Source organism: Hippoglossus stenolepis, chromosome 8 (assembly GCF_022539355.2).
Source record: "Hippoglossus stenolepis isolate QCI-W04-F060 chromosome 8, HSTE1.2, whole genome shotgun sequence".
Lineage (NCBI taxonomy): Eukaryota > Metazoa > Chordata > Actinopteri > Pleuronectiformes > Pleuronectidae > Hippoglossus > Hippoglossus stenolepis.
The window spans coordinates 18,396,835-18,417,167 of record NC_061490.1 but is presented as its reverse complement, the minus strand read 5'-3'; the positions used below and the strand labels follow the sequence as shown (position 1 = coordinate 18,417,167).

At 43.1% G+C, this 20,333-nt stretch overlaps 2 protein-coding genes across 2 annotated transcripts; one reads left to right on the top strand and one right to left on the bottom strand.

The window, feature by feature from the left end:
• The first annotated feature begins 942 nt into the window (after positions 1-942).
• si:ch73-54f23.4 (zinc-binding protein A33) lies at positions 943-4,674 on the top strand. Its single transcript, XM_035162722.1, has 7 exons — positions 943-987; positions 2,351-2,425; positions 2,708-2,803; positions 2,940-3,173; positions 3,677-3,699; positions 3,874-3,989; positions 4,080-4,674. Exons 2-7 carry the CDS (start codon positions 2,360-2,362, stop codon positions 4,631-4,633), a joined length of 1,089 nt encoding a protein of 362 aa, XP_035018613.1. The 5' UTR covers positions 943-987; positions 2,351-2,359; the 3' UTR covers positions 4,634-4,674.
• A 600-nt stretch (positions 4,675-5,274) lies between these two features.
• si:dkeyp-77h1.4 lies at positions 5,275-20,113 on the bottom strand. The gene is made up of 11 exons (XM_035162644.2): positions 19,920-20,113; positions 14,761-14,826; positions 14,537-14,557; positions 14,150-14,425; positions 12,677-12,797; positions 12,356-12,531; positions 11,940-12,082; positions 11,337-11,484; positions 10,917-11,098; positions 10,739-10,831; positions 5,275-9,888 (listed from the first exon to the last, which is right to left on the bottom strand). The coding sequence occupies exons 2-11, from the start codon at positions 14,804-14,806 to the stop codon at positions 9,217-9,219; spliced, it is 1,878 nt and encodes a 625-aa protein (XP_035018535.1). The 5' UTR covers positions 14,807-14,826; positions 19,920-20,113; the 3' UTR covers positions 5,275-9,216.
• Positions 20,114-20,333: the final 220 nt, after the last annotated feature.

Genomic DNA, 20,333 nt, shown 5'->3' with positions numbered 1-20,333 from the left:
ACTTTTAATCAATCTATTTTTTTCATATATTTATGCTTGGACCTGTGATTGTAGCAGGGTAATTGGCTAGTGGTACTTCTGCATGAAGGTTGAATACTAATGCAGTGCTAATACATACGATAGAAAAAAGTTGGATATTAATACTATACATAATGTACAATCTCAAAAGTCAAATACTAATGCCATACTATTATGTACAATATAAAAAGTTTAATACTAATACTGTACTAATTCAATGCACTTCTGTTTTTCTTCTCATCCACATACCAACATGCAAATGGAAAATGAAACTTGTGAGTATTGTTGTAATTTTTCTCTTACTAAAACCTTGGGGTACTTCATTGGCAGGGGGAGGTTTTTAAAATCTCTTAAAGGTTTTTGCATTTTTAATGTTGCCGTTTCCCCGAACACAGCACTTTAGATTTTTTGGAAGAGTGTTTTTTTCACCACAGACAAAATGGGGTCTCTCCTCTCCAGCTTTTCAGAGATGACATCATGTACCTGCTGACCAAGGACTATAGTTGAAGAAGAGGAAATCTCAGACACATCTGGACTGGCAGCTGCTCGAGGACAGTCGTATATGCATTAGTACAGCATTGGTTGAATATGAATGTTGTACATATATGTGCTGATATTATATGATTGTATAAAACACACAATTCACACATTTCAATACTATGGCCAACACTGATTCAAAGCTGCAGGAATCACTGTGCATGCTTCTTCATGCAGCAGCCCTTTGCGTTTTATTGAATCATCCTGCCAGCGTCACCCTCCACCTGCCGCATACTGTGGTGCACTGAGTTTTCAGCTCAACCTTAGCTCAGCACAGTCACTTGTCAGGACCCAGCACTGTGAATTATAGATGAGGAACATTTGCAGAGATGAGTAATGCTGCCTCAGTGCATGCACCCACAGCCAGACCCCCCCTGTGTGTGAGACTCTGTGCGAGAAGTGGGAGGAAGACGGGCAGAGACAAAGAAAGAGGTAGATATATATAAAAAAATGATTAGATAAGTGGACAGACAAAAGGCTTTAATAAAAGAAAGGGGAATTGTGCTGGGATGAAACAACGCACAACCTAAACAGCATCCTTTTAGGAAACAAGAAAAACTAAATTTCTAAATTATTACATAAAGAAAGTGCTGTTTGTTAGCTGGCATCTGAACAATGTGAAGCTAACCCCACATTATAAACTCAATCTGTGAGGGGGGGGGGAAATAGCATAAAAATGTAAACTGCAATAATTCTAAAATTGCATCAAGATTTCAAAAAGCTGAATGAAACTTTACTAGCTGAAAATCCTATGACCTGTTTAGAGCTGGTGAGACCTCCTCTACACTTAAGGGTCTTACGCACTAGCTTGATAATGAAGTCGCCAACCACCAGCAGATGTTAGGGAGACATCATCAGTTTTGTAGCTTAAAGTCATTGGGTGTTTTGGCCTTTTAATCATGCCCATGTTAAGGCAGACCCACCACAGGCTGATCAGACCTGGGTGTGGTTCCTCAACATCTTGGGGCCCAGTTGGGGTCTCTCCTCCTGATCCACATGTCATTGGCTGCAGCGTTCTGTACTCCATGATGTGTCTTTTATGGTTTGGAGCAGGGCTTGTCTGTCTTTGAGCAACCTGATGGTGGATGTTGCACCCAAACCTCCACTGGCTGAAGAGTTTCAAATTTATGAAAGTTTTAGGAGATCTGAACAAAAGTTTAAAATATTTTGGAAAGTATGAAATATATATTAGAAAACCATGACAGCAGGTATTTAGCGTTGCTGCTCTGGATCCTCTGACAGACCCAGACATCAGAGTGCAACCTTGCAAAGACAAACATCGATATACAGTCGGCAGCTATGTATAAATATGTATCGTCTCCCTTCCAGGCCAAAACAACTGCTGATATGAAACACTATATCTATATGAAACACTATGTCTCTCCACGGCCAGATTCTTCTTTCTTTCCAGAGACAGAAATAGACTCTTGTGTGTCCGCTGCCATAAATTGCTGCTGCCAGCCAGCGTCCGGCCAGCGAGCCCTCCTGGCACCTGCCTCCTTCCCACCTCTCGCTTCGCTACTTTTATGGATCCGTATATTCACAAGTCAGGCGGTGATTACCGAACTGAGCTCTCCAATAGATTTACCCTTGTTCATTTTATGCTTGGATGTTTGTCCTTGACTCTCTTGTAGCTGACATGTGTTTTTTCCTCCTCACCCTCTTTCTCTCTCTCTCCCTCTCTGTATAGCTACATTTTTCTAGTCTTCCACTTCATCCCTCTTATTCCCCCCCATCACTTTAATTTCACTCCCTCAATAGTGTCTTTTGATTTCTGGTCTTGAACTTTTTGCAGCAAACGGGGATGTTCCAAAACTACGCTGAAGCCACCGAAAGTAATAACAATAAAAGTCTTCTCTGTGATCACAAGGTAGGTTTCAGGTTTTATGGTTTCCACCTGCTGCTGTGTGTGGTTCAACCGACACGAGATTTACATTTCCTCTGAATAGTTGTGTGCTTTTATTTGAAAGTTCATATTTCATAGACAAAGAAACTTCAAATTTGTAACATATCTGTTGCATGTGTATTGTTTTACTCTAATTCTCTTTCTCTTATCCTCTGTGTGTGTGTGTGTGTGTGTGTGTGTGTGTGTGTGTGTGTGTGTGTGTGTGTGTGTGTGTGTGTGTGTGTGTGTGTGTGTGTGTGTGTACAGGAAAAACTTGTCCAGGCTATTAAAAGAATCAAGCATGAGGCCGATGAGTGCCGAGAAGCAGAGAGAGAGACGTACACAGAGTCAGTGGAAGTAGAGGTATCGTTGCTGCATCATTATGTTATAGTAGTTCAAGTTTAACACAAAATAAACATTCATAATGATCCCGCTGAGGCCAATTTTGGTCAAACCTTAGTTGATTTAATTACTGCCCTTCTTTCCCTTCATCTTTCAGGGCAGGTTTGATGACCTGGAGCGAGAAATCAGTGCCGAGTTTCAGAACCTCCATCGCTTCCTGGACGCGGAGGAATGTAAGGACCTGGAGCGACTGAGGAGGGAGAGACAGAAACAACTGAGGCAGCTGAAGGAGAGAGAGAAGAAAATAGCAGAGCAAGGGAAAGACCTGGAGAGAGCGATCACGGTACTCAACAGCAAACTGGCAGAGGAGGACAGTGCTACGCTGCTCAAAGTGAGGAAGGAGACATCCAGAGACAACATATAGTTTCTCCTATTGATTTGAATATATTGATGCTTTAAGGATTTGTAGATGGAGCAACATCTTACTTATGACAAGTGAAAAAACATGTGGCCCTGCAGGTTTACCTTAAAGGGACCCAGTCAAGGGTAACCCTATTACTCTGCGGCTCTTCATTGGCACTCATTTGACCACTTATATGGGCATTGATTGACCGAACAGTTGACTTGACTGATTTTGCAAGTCAAAATCAATTTCTCGTTTAAAAGTGAAAGGACAAATGGCAGTCGGAGCGTTAGTCAGCAAATAGGAGCGGACAGCACGAAGCGTTCTGGCTGAGGCGACACAGCTGGCAACAGAAGACGACTGTTTGTGTTAATGGAATGTCTCTTGAGGGTTTCACGGCCGGACGCTATAAAACGCTGTGTACTTTCTTTTATGACGATTGATGAGGATCAATTCAAATCAATTTAAAGCAACTGTTTCTCTCATTACAGGAAATTCAAGATCTTATAAAAAGGTAGATCTCCTCAAAGTGTGTCGTTACCAAACTAATTTCCATTTTACTGTCTCCGTTTTTTTCTCCTAACTCATAATCGTATGTGTATGTGTGCTTTGCGTTTCCACTTACTACAGGATGTATATCCTGTCATCCCTCATTCAGTCCTCCCCTTCTCTTGTTTTGTCCAAACAGGTCTCAGGTCAGCTTTGTTCCTCCAGAGGACGTGGACACTGAGGTGCGCTCTGGTCAGTTTGTGGGGCCCATCCAGTACAGGATATGGAAGCGTATGAAAAGCTGCCTCTACCCAAGTATGTGTATTTTCTGTATATGTCATCAGAACCGACACGGCACATGCTAAACAACAGAACTTATTTTACTCAATCCCTGTTTGCCCGCAGATATTACATCAGTGACCTTAGACCCTGAGACAGCTCACCCTAATCTGTCCCTGTCCCAGTCTCACACCTCAGTATGGTTCGAGGAAGACAAAGACACAACAGATATCCAGCCCAACCCACGACGCTTCCACTACTATTACTGTGTGCTGGGTCATCAGGGCTTCACCACAGGGCGGCACTACTGGGAGGTGGAGGTGGATCGTAAGACCGCGTGGAGGCTGGGTGTAGCACGAGAAGATGTCCCAAGAGGGGAGATGGCTGCCACAGGCACCTCCAGTGGCATCTGGACCCTGGCCCTGAAGGGTGGATCCGTCCTGGCCTGCACCGACCCAGAACCCACCAAAATTAACGTGTCTCTCCGTCTTGTTCGCATCGGCGTGTTCTTAAACTGTGAAAAAGAGGAGGTGTCTTTCTATAATGCTGTTACCATGGCACCAATCTACACCTTCACCATGGGAACGGTCATGGTGCCTCTGCTCCCCTTCTATAACCCCTGTGACACACATGACGGAAAGAACACGACACCAATACAGATTTTTGAACCTTCACTATGATAAAGAAGTGTTATCACTAGATTAAAGATGATTACTGGTCCTATTCAAACTGTTCATTTTATAACTAGAATCATTATTACATTTAGAGCAAATCTAGAGCTCAATGACAAGTCGATAAATTGGTTAGTTGATCGATAGAAAATCATTTGGCAACTGTTTTGATTATTATCTAATCATTGTAGTCATTTTTCAACAAAAAGTGTTTAAAGATTTTCAGATTTTCTTTTGTTATTATTATTTTTGGGATGTTGACTGTTATGTCAGACATCTAGATCTAGTGAATTTAAATGTGGTTTCATACGGGGTCTGTTGGGCCTTGGCATAAGAGTTAAAGAAAATGAAGCACGAGGTTGTACAGGCGACCTGAAGCTTCAGGGTGCAGAGCAGGTGTGAACCCCTTTTATGACGTTACCTTTGACCTCTTTATAAATATCTTTCTGCTGTGCTCTGCTGTGACATGTCCCCACCATGTTATGTCATTAATGGGACCTGGGGTGTGAAAATGGCGCAGCAGCACTCAGAGCAAACGACGGCTGACACGGAGTGAGACAACTGACTGAGATGGAGTTTGACAGCTCTGAGACCAGACTGTCCTTCTGCAAGTCTGTCGCTCCGAGAGAACAAAAGACGACGGCAACAGCAAACGTCACAATCTTTTGTTTATTCTTAGTATTCCTTTACACATGAAATAAAGAAAAAAAAATATTTTCTATATTAAAACATCTGTGTGAAGTGTTGTGCAAAAAGGGAAGTGGAGAGAGAAGGTGAGGGACATCACACTACACTCAGACGAATCACGTTGTGCAAGAGGTCAGCGTGGTATCAACAGTGGGTTGTCAGAGGTGGGTATGAAAACAGAATTCCTCCGGCCCCCCCCGTGAGATATAATCACTCCACTCCCACTATGGCGGAGCTGTCTCTGAAATACTGGTGACATGAAAACCAGAGGCTCTCCCCACTGATGCACTATCCACCACTCACATGCTGTGACAATCACTGACAATATTCTTTCGATAACGGTGGTACATGGAGATGCTGCACCGGTCGCCTCTCGTCAGTCGCTCGTCGTAACTCGACCCTCAGGGATCCTCACACAAAGCTTCGTCATTCGTCTGCTGTGATCAAGAATTCACTCAGTCTGAACTGTGCCACAGGCTGGATCAATGGAAAACACCCTCTCTCACACCTCAGCGTTCATTAAGCTACACGGCAAACCTGAAAATCTGGCTTTCAACAACTTTCATACGATATGTCACTTATCTCCGGCACATCCGGCCAACGTGTGATGTCACTTTGTTCAGTCGAGTGTGAAAACAGCGTCCTACATCTGTGGATACTCTACCTATAAGAAAAACTGTGTCGACAAGTGACAGAGAACAGGCCGACTGTCCAATAGGCACTAAATAAAACGAGAATCACTCAAATATCTCAAAGTTACAATAGGCTATCTTTTGCATTTTTTTTTGTGTGTGTTTTGTGTTTTTAATCACGTTCACACACGTGTTTCTTCACACTGCGACATGATTTAAGCAGGCACATGAATAACCGTACTCACAACACACGGAGAAGCTCACACGAGGGCGGTAGTTCTGTACAAACATCACACACACACACACGGTCATAAATCATTCACGCTCATACTGTACATACGTGCATCAATTAATCACACTACAACCTCCACACACAATGATGGCAATATTAAAACATCACTCCTCTGATCACACAGAAACAAGTTTAGGACGATAAAAGCCTGTTGTTCAGGACTTGTTGTGGTCATGCTGCAGTCAGTGCTTTAAGTGATGCAGGTTAAATGTGTTAATACAACATGTAAATACTGTGGAAGATACTGTAAGCTGTCTGGTTGGACTGGTGATAAAAGATCTAATATAGGTTTGATGGTTTTATTTTTTTACATTATTTGGCTCTTAAATTAGTTCAATATGTTAGTGAATATTAAATATTATATATTATGTGTATATATTCTATATTCTGGTTTGGTGAGAAATTTAAATTAGTTTTCTCTTTTTGTTATCAAGTATAATACAACAACCGTTCTATACACTAAAAACATTCAGCTTCAAGGGGGTTAAAGTGGCGTACACATGCAGTATTTACAAGGCTGGAGAGTGAATGTGTGCGTGTGATTGTATGTGTGTGAGGGTGTATGTGTGAGTGTGTGTATTTATACTTATGTCTTTGTGAGGACCATTTTGAGCATAGACCTTACCGACATATTTTGGGAAAGTGAGGACATTTTGCTCAGTCCTCACTTTTTCAAAGGACTGTTTGAGCGTTAAAACTTGCTTCAGGATTAGGCTTAAAATAAAGTTTAGGTTAGGTTTAGGTTAAGAGTTAGTAGTAGGCATTTAGTTGTGAAGGTTAAGGTCAGGCTAAGGGCATTACGCCAACAAGTGTCAAAATAGAAGTACAAGGTTTGTGTGCGTGTGTGTGTGTGTGTGTGTGTGTGTTTATATTAAGAACATTTTTCGTATTGCCAAAATCGGTTTGTGGTTTCTTCACAGGTCCAGGCTGGAAACGAGACATATCCACTGTTATTTAATCATCATCTGATCATTTAATTGTTATTGTTGATTTCTAATAAAAGTGACCTGAAAGTCTGATGCTGTTCGTCCATCTAATTTGAGGCACCTTGATTAGATTTTTTTGGTAGTTTTATATATTAGAGCTACTGATCTAAGTATCAAATCTGACATCGAAGCCCATCTCGTGTTATGGCTTGTGAAAATGCTGACACATCTCGCCTGATAGTAATCTACTGGTAAGAAAAAGCAACAGAGAAAGGCCAGTTGGTTTGTAAGTCTTACAATTTTTTGACATTCCACCAATCGTGAGACTGAATTATCGAGGTCGTCTCACTGTGCTGTTCTAAGAAGGTCAAAAAGCTCTTTGTTGATTTCTGTGCATCAAACCTGGACTGTCATCATTTTAAACATGAGGTAGAGACATGCATTTTGTCTCGTGAACACTGTGTCTGCATACCTCCTTGTGTTTTTTACCATAAAAGAGTTTCAACTAAGATTCAGTTAAGTTCACTGAGCATCCACCTACCTGCAAACTTTGGACACACAATGTTGTGATAATGACAAAGGCCTCATAGGACAATTTTGGAGATTTTAAAGATGTTAGCTATAAATGTTAAATCTTTGTCCTAATGTTACTACTTTACAGATCTACTCTTTTTCATTGACAACTAAACCTAAAATTAATAGTTTATCTAGTTTAACTACGTCAAGAAATTAAGTGGTTTTAAATGAGGAAAGTAAGGGAAGGGAAAGGAAATGAAGGGAAGGAAAGGAAATGTAGGGAAAGGAAAGGAAAGGAAAGATGGTCAAGGAAGGACCGAGAGATAAAAGAAAGGCCTCAATAAAGATGTGGAAGTTGGGAAGGATAATGACCGAGCACATTCCAACTATTTGAACTTTCACTTTGATTGAGTATTTCCCCTCTGGCCCAACATACCGCGGATGGTGTCTGGAGTTTCTGCTTTCATGAGATTCCTCTTACTGCAAGAGTAATCCAATTTTAGAAGACCCAAAGAACAAATACAATTTTGGTGTAGATCTGGATCAGAAGTCGGATCCAGGAATTTATGGGTCTTGATGAATAAATTCCAACATTGTTAAGGGGTGAGTATCAATCAGTGTGTGTCATTTCATGCTGATCCAAATAAAAATCTTGATCTAGTGGATTTAAATGTGGTTTCACCGGGGTGTAGGTTTGTTTCAGCTGCTGTACGGTAACAAATATAGCCAGAAACTACCACCAAGCTGCAGCTGAGAAACACAATGTGGCCTTAGCTGTAAGGTCTGTTTTAATTTATGGGGACTGTTGGGCCTTGGTGGGGGAATGGCCTCAATAGAGTGCAGTTCTAGTTATGTGTGATGGTGTATTGCAGATGTTTCTGAAGCCAGAGGACAGGCACAAGCATTTAACATCCACATTTGTACAAAATGCCAACAACTGAATGTGATCTGTGTAATGAAAAGGACTTTGATTTCTGTTCGGATTATGTCCAGTCTAGATAATATCATCACATGTTATAGCTACACCTGTTTTGTCAGTTTTATCCACAAGCTAATTAACCATCTAAATTGTAAAGGATGGTTAGTTCAGGTCAGATAAGAAATTCTAGTTCTGTTCTTGTTTTTCGATAAAATCTTGTAAACCTCACTATATGTTAGAAAAGACCTTATGTGTTGTTAACAGTTTAGTTGTAAACTCAGCAAAGGATTTCATTTGAAGTCTGGCAGTTTCACTGTGAAGTTACCCAAAAACAAAAAACACACCAACAAAGGTGCGTACAACTCAAAAGATTAACAATAAACAAACCTTATTAGTTATGTGAAGTGTTTCTGAATCAGAAAGTCTCAAAGGTTATATGTTAGTTACAGACAAGTGAGATATACCATTATGAAGGTAATTCAGGCATTAGACATGTTTAAACCAAAGCCCTCGCTCGCCCCAGCCTCAGTGGTTTCTTCATTATTTGGTTGGGGGTGTTCGATTGTCTACAGTGGTGGTAGATCTGTGGGGCTTCCGTTGTGTTTTTGCAGGGGCAGATCTCAGGTGGTGGTTGGTTTCTCAGCCGCAGCGTCGTCTTTGCTATCCTCTATTACAGCACCACCAGATTTCAGCTCCACCTCCGGGGTTTTAGGGGGAGCCGCTTTTGGACTCAAGCCTCCGATAACATCAGTGTGATCTGGGCTTGGTTTGGAATCCAGGCCTGGCTCAGGTGCACCGTTGGTGATGGGTTCTGGTGTGGTTGGTTTAGGTGGCTCGGGTGTGGGGGTTAGGGCGCTCTTACTTTCAGCTTTTGGGGCTTTAGGAGCAGCTGGTTTGGGCTCCGGGCTCGGACTGGGCGCAGGCTTTGGATCAGCTGGGCTCAGACCAGCCTTGGGCTCAGAGCTCAGGGCTGGGCTAAGCTTAACTTCTGGTTTGGGAGCATCCGGCTTCACCTCCTCAGGGGTTTTCTTAATCTCAGGTGTTGGGCTGGCTTTAGTTTCAGCTACAGGACTGGGCATTATTTCCACAGCAGGTGGAGCACTTGGTTTGGCCTCGGCAGCAGGTGGTGGACTAGGTTTGGTTTCAGAAACAGAGATGCTTACAGCCTCAGAGTCAGGGACATCAGGGACATCAGTGTCAGTGTCCAGTGGGAGGGCGGTGTTAAAGCCAACACCCGAGTCACTGGTCTCTAGGTTACCAACTCCAACCTCTTTAGAGGAAACCTCCAGACCCTGAGTTCGGACAGACAACAAGGAAAGTTCATTTGTACAATGAAGCAATCCAGAGTGCTTTACATCAGACATAAAACATGAAGACAGGATATAGGAGACATCCAGGGCAATATAAAATGAACATATAAGGGTTGTAAGGGGGAAATATTGGGAGGGACACTGCCATGGGGAGGGAGGACAAGGGGGTGGGGGAGATGGGATGGGATTTATGTGTATGCCAGAAAAACATTTTCATTATTTGTATTTGTCTCTTTTGCACTGGGTGCAATAAAGTTTTGTTTGAAAAAAGAAATATATAATTGGAATTTTTAAAAGAGTAAAATAAACTGGAAGATAATAACAAGCTAAAACTGCAAAGCTAGAATAAAGTGCATGGTATCAATAAACAGACCCAAATTATTTTTAAAAAGGCAGCGGCAAACAGAAAAGTTTTCAGCCACCATTTAATAAAACTGAGAGTAGGAGCAGACCTCAGGTTTTCTGGGAGTTTGCTCCACGTACATGTTGCATGAAAGCAGAATGCTGATTCTCTGTCTAGTTTTGACAGTTAGTGGATCTGTCCCAGAAGACCTGAGATGTCTGGAAGGTTCATAACACAGCAGCAGACCAGGGATGAGTTTTGGTCCATTTAATCCTTTAAAAAAACAATAGTAATATTAGAAAATCATTTGTTTTTGTCACGCAGGAAGCCACTGCAAAGTTCTGAGACCTTGACTGATGTGATCCTCTGTCTGGACTCTAGCAGCAGCAGTGTGTATAAGCTGCAGCTGCCTGAATGCAGAAAAATTGAGACATTATTAAAACTCTCTTAAAGATGCACTTTTAAGACAAATACACTTCACATCCTTACTTTAATGTCCACCTCCGTGCTCTGAGATTTCTCTGTGGTGTCCGCCTGGGAATGCTTGGATTCCTCACTGAGTTTGGTGATGTTCTTCACCACCTGTTAGGTGAGAAGGAAACTACAGTCAACATCATAACCGTCACCATCATCATCACGTTGTCGGTGGGATGTTTGTCCCTCCGACCTGTCTGAAGGCCTCCCCCTCGTCCTCTTTGCCAGCGTTCTGGGCAATCTTCTCCAAGTTAGCAGCCCTCTTGGCCCTCTTCTTCACTTTGATCAGGCAGGACAGCAGGCAGGCCAGCAGAAGGAAAACCAGCAGACCCAACAGGGCGATGATGGCCACATACAGTGACTCCAGCTTGTAGGCTGCATGCAGGCATTGTGGGAAAGGAGAGAGAAGGGACAGGAGTGGGAGTAAATTATTCAACGGACCTCTCGGTGACGTGTTGAAATTCCAATACAAGAATATAATCAACAAAGAAATGGATTATTCTTTCTTTTCTAGCCACAAAGCAATAATTTGCGCTCCTCTCCGTTATGATGTTTTGATGCCAACCTTCAGCAGCTATCACAGCAACATAAACCTGCCAGCCCCCTTCCTTACGTTTCACTTCCAGGTGGATGACGGACACAGTGAATCCCAGTATGTCAATTATCTTGAACTGGCCAGCGTCTGACCCCTTGACCTTATCTAGCAAACACTGTGAACCGTCCAGGGTGAGACGGTCCTGCAGACCCAGCTCCTCTTTAGCCTAGAACACAGACATGCACATCTTTGAGTTGCAAAAATCAAGACAGCACAACATATCTGCAACAAACATTGAATGATGTAAAGAGAAGAGAATATAAACACAGCACCAACGATAAAAGGCTCAGAAATAACTCAACAGAGATTGGCTCAAAGGTGGGTCATAATGAGTAAAATGTCCTGTTGACAGCTAAAAAACAGTCTGACATTCAGCATAGGCATTGTGTAAATATGACTCTAACTGGTCACATAACAGAATTATAATAATATTTTACATTTAGCTGTGACTTATATGTTTCTTTTATCATTGTTATGTTATCGTCTTTGATTTTTGATTTTGTATTATATTATTTGCCATCTTTGATTTTGCTTTATTTTCTTTCTCTTTGTGAAGCACTTTGTTACAGCTGCTTTGAAATGTGCTATATAAATAAAGTTATTAGTAAAACTAATAGTTACAGTCGTGAATTCTCCCTTGTCCAGCAGCAGACGGGTCGTTGAGTCATAATTGGGGGTGTAATAGAGATGGACCAAGGAGCTGTTGAGCACCAGGTTGATCTTCAGTCTTTGGCCAATCGGCAGGGTCACAAACTCTTGGCGCTCTGAGACACAGAGGGACGACAGGGGAGGACAGAGGACAGACAGAGAGTAAATACATCACAGCTCTGTTTACAGGCCCGTGGAGCATCTGAAATGCATTAGCCTGCTCGAATCCATTAACATGCAGGTATTTAAAAAGCCATTACCGCAGACAAGAAGAGTCTAATAACCACAAACACAACAACAACATCCGGATGGAAGGTGAAGGCCGTTTCAAAAAGGGCAAGTATGGGAGACGAAAAAAGACTAATATCTGTCTTCATTTGTCCTCTCACCCCTGACTTTGAGACACACTTTCTTCAGGATGGCACCTTCGGCGTATCTGACAGTGTAGCTTCCCTCGTCTGCCCCCGTGACAGCACTGAGACCGATGTTGCGCTCGTTGACGCTGATACGACCCTGGTAGCCGTCCCTGGATATGCCCGTACTGGTCAGCAGCACCAGAGCTGGTCTGCAGGAGGAGAAGTCAAATCATTTCTCCACCTTCCCTCGTAATTCAGAGACAATCTGTTTCACTGCATGTGCACCATGGTGGGAAAATGTAATTACAGATTCTCTTGGGTTTAAATATCAGAGTAATTTGGCGGACTCTTTACCTTGATGTCTGGTTGGCCTCCACGGCCAAGGGCCTGTACTCCAGGGTGATGAAAGGGGTCACCTCCAACAGCGGAATAAAGAAGTTGTCTCCATATTTAATGATCTGCTCATTGGAGCAATCTAGGAGGTAAAGGAAGGGAGGTGGTAAACACTTTGCTCTTCAGTACAAAGTTAATTAAAGCAGAGAGCAAATTGCAAGCATGTACTGTAAGTGAAACGGAGTGAAGGGGAGAGAGAGAGAGAGAGAGAGAGAGAGAGAGAGAGAGAGAGAGAGGGCAAAAGACGAAAAACACATGGACAAAGGCTGGACAGATGTGTTGAACGGGGGACGGACTGCAGGGAAACGAAGGAGCACTGATCCAAAAATATCTGGCTGGCTGGAATGAAAGGGTGCAGACACAAAGCGAGCAGAGGGAAAGACAGTAAAGACCAGATGAAGACAGGAAAACAACAGGGGAGGGAAAGAAAGGGGAGCTTGTTGGCAGTTAAAGAGCTGCATAATTACTGGCTGGCAGCTCTGGCATGCCTTAACACACAAACACACACACACACACACACACACACACACACACACACACACACACACACACACACACACACACACACACACACACACACGCACACATGTTTATCTCTGCACAACACATTACTCCTTCCATATGGCACAGCTTCCACATACTGCTACACTATGGTGGTTTGTATCCGTGCTGGGATTGAATTTACTCAAGCTGGGTGTCATTCCCTCTTTCTTTCACCTTTGTGTGTCTAATCTCATCAGAATCCAGAGTCGTCATCACTGCTGAGACGAGACGAACAGCATGTGTAACTATGAGGTTTATGTGGCTGCTGAGTGGATGATTACAGCAGAAGAATAGACACTGCACTGATTCTGACTCCAGATCAGGTGTAAAAGATTTATTCTTCATCCTGATGTCGTAGCTCTGATGTAACGCAGTGGCAGAGGAAGTATTCATATCCAAAACTACCCTTTAAAAATACTCCATTAGTTAAAGTCTAGCATAGTATTTCTTTTTTAGTTAAAGTACATAAATATTATCGAAGTCTCAAATGTAAACTGTTCGAACTTTAATTGCAGCCCTATTTGCGCTCACTGACATTTTTGATTATAATTTAATACATAAAATAGAAATAGAAATGAAAAATGCTTGTGCGATGAATTATGTCTAAAGAGGATCTAAAATGCTATTTTATTTTATTTACTGTATTGCATTGAGGGTTTATAATTGTATAAATGGATAAAATCAGGTAATAGTCTGTTATGTAGATGTTAATTATCCATTTAAAATCACTGATTACTTATTTAACATTATCTTAGAAGAACTGGTTATCAATTTGAATTTCATGAATTTGAGTCTTCAAGTAGAGTTTTCAATTAAAATTCTAAGACCTCATGTGAGAGGGTAATATGTCATTTGAGACACTTCAGCTGTTGTTAAGATGTCATCAAATACCTCGGACTACAAGCGTGATGCGCCTGATCTCCTCGGGCTTCTCCGGGTTCTTCACCGTGTACACGCCCTCGTCTTCCTCGCCCACAGCGTCTACGATGAGGTGGCTGAGTTGGCGGTTGAGTTTGGTCCGACTGTTGACGACAGCACCGTCTCGCATCAGGACCACGTCGGGCGACCGCGGAGTCGACCTGTTCCGAAACGTGACCTCCAACCCGAGAGAGGTAAGCATGATGTGGAAATCCTCCCCGTGGAACAAAGTCATCGTCTCCTCGTCGACTGGATTACACGGTGGACACAGGGAAGAGGGAGCATTGACAAACACGTTATGGAAAAGGGCGGCTCATAATTCATCATTGACGAGTGACAAACTCAACATAAAAGTCTTACCTTTCACAGGAGCAGACAGAACTGTGAAGAAGGAGAAAAATACAAATGAAAGGCGATATATTTGGACTCTTTCATGTCAGTAGTTGTCTGTTTTATGGAAAATATTCTCACACATTCTTCTGGATTAGTAAATAATGTAATAACACTGGCATTGGTGGAAATAGACACAGCTGACATATATCCATATCACCACTATAGGGCAGCACTACATTCTAATGACGTACCTGTGGTGAGCAGGAGGCTGAGTGCGATCACATTGACTGTCCCCATCCTGGCTGATGTGTTGGTGTCTACAAAGAAAGATCAAGTTCACAGACAGTCAAAACAATAGGCAGCATGTATTTACCTTCACACGTGTACATATGGATTTATATTTGCAGAGTTAGTCTGTGGAAATGACTGAGAGATCATGCTTTTTTTTTTGTACCTCCGCTGTTTTTTGGTTTATGTTGCGAAATTTGGTGGACGGATGCGGATCCAGGAAATTTGTTTCACTTTCTTTAACATTGTGACAGAATTTCAACATTTTCACTGTTTTCCCAGGAAATGATTAATGGATCTTGCACATTCAGGCACATTTAGGGACCTGATATCTCTGATTATATGAAAATTGGTGCAGCTTGATTTAATTTAAAGGGACTGTTGGGCCTTGAAGAAGGTACGTGCTCTAATGAGGGCCAACCGTGTTAATCAAATGACTACTGCTATTAGAATATTGGCTGAAAACAATAACAATCTAATGGCCCAAATATTGGATTCAGATCACGTCCCCGAACTGAATATATTGTTACAGTGTCAAGAAATGATCTGTGAACCACATCTCATGAGGGAGATGTTCCGCTGTCGTACATACAAACATTCACACACACTTTCCCATCAAAGGTAAAATCAATCTTTACCGTGCTGTAGGGACTTGTCAGTTGCCATTAGATGATAAATGGAGACAGAATGAGGCCTCCATTCAGTGATGTCACTGTCAATAATCTCAAGTGTAAAATCTCCCTACTACACTATACTAAACATTCAGGAGCTACATGAATCTCGTTATCATAATTTCTCTTTTCGCTATTTGAAGAGAACATCTGCAAATAGGATCCACGACTAAAGAAAACACACTGTTGAAATAAAAATAGGTGAAACTGTAACTGAAAGGGAAAAGGAACGGAGGGGGGCAAACATGATTTCCACAAGAGGGTTTCTGATGAAGCATCCTGACTGATCGCAGCACTGAGGAGATATTGATGATCTTTTTGTGCTGAGACATCAGAGGCAACGCATCACGGGGTTGGAGCCAAAGGAAACCTTCCCGTGGTTTTTCATTTTAAAAGCCCAGGAGGGGACCAGGAGGAAACACCTGCAGCGCTCACAGTGGGACAGAGCAGCATCTACGCAGCATGCAGCCAAGGTTATATAATATATATGCCAGAAAAGCTATAAACTGTCAAGCTCACAAGAATTGTATTATTATGTTTTATTTTTCATACAAAATAGCGTCTTTTAACTGTGTCATTGTGGTCAACATTGTATTTCTTTCCGTTTTTCCTCGATGTTGTTCTTTAAGGTTTACTAGTAATCCAATTAGCCCATCTAAAACTCCTGGAGGGGACTATTTTCAGAGAATCTTTCAGTCCCTGCAAATTCAATTTACCTGCCATAGCCTGGAGATTATTATTGGACTTCAGACATAAAAGCAGCCTGTGGTGAAACCCTCTTTGAGAAAACCAATAGTGGTGCTATTATAACTTAATGACATATCTGGGCTCAATTTCAAATCAGGACCATGAGAAGATTTATGGGTCAATGTTAGTGTCGTGAAGAGGAGCTTCTCTTTTATAGTGTATGTACATGTTTAGCAGGGCTCTAGATCACTGTCAAGGATCGTATATTGATTATGTGCCTGTATTTAAACAAAGAATAATTCATGACCCCCAAGATTATTCAAATTGTGGTGATTGGAGTAACGGCTTGGCTGAGATTCCAACAGGAACAGTCCAGTCCGAGAACAAGGGCTGCAGGGAAAACATATTTTCCTCAGGAGCCTATAGGAATATGATGGTTTCTGAGAGGGATCATGATTAATGTTGTAACACGGAGGGGGATTATGATGATTTGAAAACTGCCTCCTGCTTCTGAGGCATCTGAGGCGACGCATCCGGAGTTTGTGCAAAAGACGCTTGCTGCAGTTTTTCGTTGACAAAGCCGAGGAGGGGACTGGGAGGGAACACCTGCAGTGCTCCCAGTCACACTTTGCAGCAGCTAATAAACACGCGGCGAAGATTAAAGTGTCTTATTGCCAAACGGCAGACACAACGTCACACAACCCATTCCCACTGGAAATTATGCAGCATTAAAACATCTCACCTCTGTCTGTATGTGTGCCACCTGTCTGCCTTTGTATATGTGTAGCGAGAAGATACTTTTAAACAGCAACAGCAGAGACAATCTCTTTGTTCTTTATTGTTTAATGAGAAAAAGTCCGACAACCAGAGCTGCTGTTTCACATTAGGCTTCACACAACCCTGTCGACCACATCCACACAGAACACTCTGGGCAGGACGCCTAAAAACCCACGGATTTTTTATTGTATCTGAAACAAAATATGGAACCAAACTGCGTCACAAGGAACAGAGTCTCTCTGCAAACAAAACCTTAGGTTCCAGTCATCTGTATCTCTCAAATTACACCGTGATTCTTACTGTCCCCGTCTTTGTTTCAGGAATTCTGCTCAGGGTTTTAACGAGGCCCCTGCATCATAAATTCCATCCAAACAAATGACTCTTGACCCCAGTGACAGTCAGCGTTTAATTAATAAAGTGATCTGAGATGTAGGATTGGTTGGCTCTGGTGGAGGAGAAAAGTGAACCGGGGCCATCTGTCTGTCCCAGCAGTCGACCCTCACCAAGGCACCGCGGCAGATCTGCTGTTTCTGTGCAGGATCTGAGAAGAAAAGTCCAAACTCCTTTGGTTTTTGTGGGATTTTGAGTAATTGAGGCCAAAACTAACACGAGAGGGTCGACCCTGCCGAGCGCAAACATGCAACATCATGAAAACACATGCAATAAGCTACATTATGAGCTTATTCATTCATACACTGTCCTCCGGGCACAGACGGACATGCCATCTGCTGTCCTTCCCTGACTTCCTCCTCTCCTCTCACTTAGCTTCACTCGTCTTTATTCTACCTCACTGGAGTCCTTAGCTTTTTCTCCCTGTTTCTCACTTCCATCGCAATTTTCACATCTTCAAGTGTTACTTTCCACCACCATCACAACCCTCCTTCTAGTCTCCCTGTCCTCTCCTGCTGCCTTCGACAGCTCTGCATCATATTCTTCTCCTCTCAACCCGAACCCCCCTGCTCCGTATCTCGGGGCATCTCTCGCATCTTCGCTTTTCTTTCTCAGCCCTCCCCTCTAGATCTCTCTCTCTCTTTCACCCTCTCCTCCTCCTTATCTTATATAATCCAAGCCTGTGCATCCCACTCTGAAATCAAAGCCTGTGCCTGTGTTCCTTCAAACTCCAAACTGCCTGCTATACACTGGAGGGACAGACAGGTCTTTGTCCACAGGGGCTTTAAAGAGGCGGAAATGCCATCAATGACTGCAGATGTGGGGACCCGACAAAGCTACCTCTGTGTCCTCTTCACCCATCATCATTTCTCTTTCAGTTTCACTTCCCTCAGTTTCTTTGCCCAAGTGATGAGGAGGAATAACTCTGCACGAGGTAAAGCCCCTCTGATGATGAGGAGGCATAACAGAAGAGCTCAAACACACACACACACACACACACACACACAACTTTGCACTCATTGACATAATGCTTTCCCTTAGCCCTTACCCCAACCTTAACCATCACAACTAAATGCCTAACCCTAACAATAATCCAAACGTAATTCTAACCCCAAAGCCAAATCTTGATCAACCAAAATGTCCTCACTCTGCCAGGTCTATGCTCTGGCCCTCACAAAGTATAAATACAAGTACACACACAGGTTTGTGCATCTATCCTTATTAGGACCCTTCCACTCATTGTGGACAGCCTCACCAAAACCTCATTCCTAACCTTAACCTGAGTACAATTCACATCTTCACCAAACCTTAACCTGGAGCTCAGAAAGTGAGGTTTTCTTTGGTAACTATGAAGTCCGCTGGTCCTTACAAGGTCAGTGTGTATGCTGGTCCCAAAGAGGTAGCAAGAACGAGCACACACACACACACACACACACACACACTTACACAGATGCACAAACTGTACCCTCTTACCACAGCGCTAGACATTCATAAAACATGAAGCATAAAAAAAGGGCTGCACCAGGAGACACATGTGAGAGAGGCTGGGTGTGGGCTTCAGGTGCACCTAAAAACAAATATGGAGTCTCCCTCTGCTGAAAGAATTCAAAAAAACGTCCCATTTTCCAGTCTGATGATCCCAACGTCACCGGCCTCTGCATCCCCTCCACTCATCTCATGTTTCAGAACCGCACAGCAGAAAAAGATGAGGGAGGATAATCTCGACGAGACAAAATCCAAATGTAAAGTCTATGTTTGAGGAGAAGCCTGCAGCAGCTGACACTTTTCCAACATATTGCTTGCACCTGTCAGATTTAATTAAATCAGTGGACAGAAATGGGGGTTGGAGAAGGGGGCACATGCAGGAGCTGGGTGCAGGGTTGACAAACACACTAAAATAGGGGATAAGGACATAAGAGGTATGGATTTACTTCATGGTAAAGATTACGCAGACAGGATCGGGTCTGGGGATGAACACCAATGATTTCTGGTGTTATGGGTCTGTGAGCTGCAGACTGCAGGCAGAGGTGACACAGCCAGGAAGAGCATCCTCCCAGATAATGGATGCTTTTAAGCTTTTAAGTGATAAGAGTGGAGAAGATACAAGCTTCCTTACCTTCTTAAGGCAGCCTATGGGAATGTGATAAGACTATAGACTGTATAATATGCAATTGTTTCATGTTTTCATTCAAAGCTTGAACTGAATCCGAATCTGTACACGCACATCAGGCTATAATAAACATTTATCACCATCCTGCTGTAAAATAAACCTGCATGATATCCCTGACTCTGCCCAGGAGGCTGCATGGGGAAATAAGTATAATGGCTCCATCCTGGATCTGTTCACTCAGTAAACAGGATGAACATATTTCCACAGCTCTCCTCTCCCACTCTCAGACACTACATGATATGTTTTCAAACCTCACAGGTCAGTAACATGCAGTCACCTCCGGGGCCGGGACAACCGACAAGCGCATCAACCCAAAAAACTGCAGAATTTAACCCGTGGCGCACCGGTCCGGGTTTTGGGAAAACGCATCCACACGCGTCATACGTGTTGGAGGCAGGAATGCAGCAGCTTTCGGCGGCTCACCTACCTCTATGAGTCCGGTCACAGCTGCAGGGATGTCGGGATTGTCTCACAGGTCAGTGTGAGTGCGATCGGAGCCTGGTTTCTGCCTCCTTCTCCAACCTCGCCCCCTCCAGAGCCGCGCTTCACCGCTCGGGCTCAACATTTGGAGGACGCTCAGAATATGTCGGGCTCGGCTCGCGCGCTCGGAGACACTCGACTCGTGTCGGGAAACACCGGACACCCCCACCCCCCCACCGCACCCCCACCTATGGTCCCCCTGACAGTGAAGATGGAGGTGATGGTCAGTCAAGAGTCAGAAGATGCTGATGCTGCACAGTGAGCATCCATCAATCAATTCAGCTGTCAGGTCCATAAAAGATGATATTGAGTTCAGAATAGTTATTTATGAGCTTTTGCTTGGTGCATTCATTTTCATCAC